General features: G+C 38.0%; 1 protein-coding gene across 1 annotated transcript in view; it reads right to left on the bottom strand.

Annotated features, from left to right (window-relative positions):
• Positions 1 to 685, bottom strand: part of LOC107618488 (auxin-responsive protein IAA14) — a 3,342-nt gene extending 2,657 nt beyond the window's left edge. Inside the window, exon 1 of the mRNA XM_016320583.2 lies at positions 223 to 685. Within this exon, the coding sequence (XP_016176069.1) occupies positions 223 to 497 (275 nt within the window). The 5' untranslated portion in view covers positions 498 to 685. The remainder of the gene's footprint in view (positions 1 to 222) is intronic.

The following is an 857-nucleotide window of genomic DNA, read 5'->3' as shown; positions in this document are numbered from 1 at the left end:
AAGTGTCATCTTTAACTTGTTTTCATTCAAAAGAAAAAAAAAAGTAATACAAAAAAATCTATACAAAAATTTAAATATACCTTAAAAAACTCCTATTTAAAAAAAATATGTTAAAAATATAAGTATATTCATGTCCTTTATCGATTTAAATTTTTAAAAAAGAATAATTTTATTATATAACGAAATAAGGGAGATGAAAGGAATTAATTAAGGGAAACATACTTAGCGGGTGGCTTGGCAGGGTCCTTAAGGAGAGTCTTCTCCTTTGGAACATTCTTCAGATTCTCATTCAGATCTTCCTTGTTAGTATCATTGCCTTGAAGGTTAAGCTTCAGATCAACCGTCTCAGAGAACCCTCTCTTCCCGGTGGCTCTCGGAGTTTCTGCCGTTGCCGTGTCTCCGCCTCCGCCTCCGCCTCCGCCTCCGCCGGGCAGGCCAAGGCAAAGCTCAGTCTCCTTCAGATTCAAGCCATGCTCCTTTGCCAACATAGTTGCCATTTTTGGCTCTACCGTTATCAAATGGAACTCTCTCAGCTTCTTTTCTAATTCTAATTTCTCTTTCTCTTTCTCTTTGCTCTCTCAAACTGTTTCTTATGAATATGGTGTTCTCTTCTTTCTATTATAATGCTTTCTTGGTTTGGCTATATAGAAATTGGAAGCAGTAGAGAGAGAGAGAGAATGTGATAGCCCCTCAATAATATAGGCCCTTTGAGGAACTTGTGCTTGTGACTGCATGTGTATGTCATATCATGTTTGGATCCAATTGCATGCTGACACCTGGACATATATGGGGCGTTGATCTTTGCAAATGGGTAGGCTTAACGGACTCTTTCACATGACTATTATAGCCAATTTGTT

Source organism: Arachis ipaensis, chromosome B09 (genome assembly GCF_000816755.2).
Source record: "Arachis ipaensis cultivar K30076 chromosome B09, Araip1.1, whole genome shotgun sequence".
NCBI classification, from domain to species: domain Eukaryota; kingdom Viridiplantae; phylum Streptophyta; class Magnoliopsida; order Fabales; family Fabaceae; genus Arachis; species Arachis ipaensis.
The sequence above is the reverse complement of the archived record's forward strand: the minus strand, read 5'-3'. Positions and strand labels throughout refer to the sequence as shown.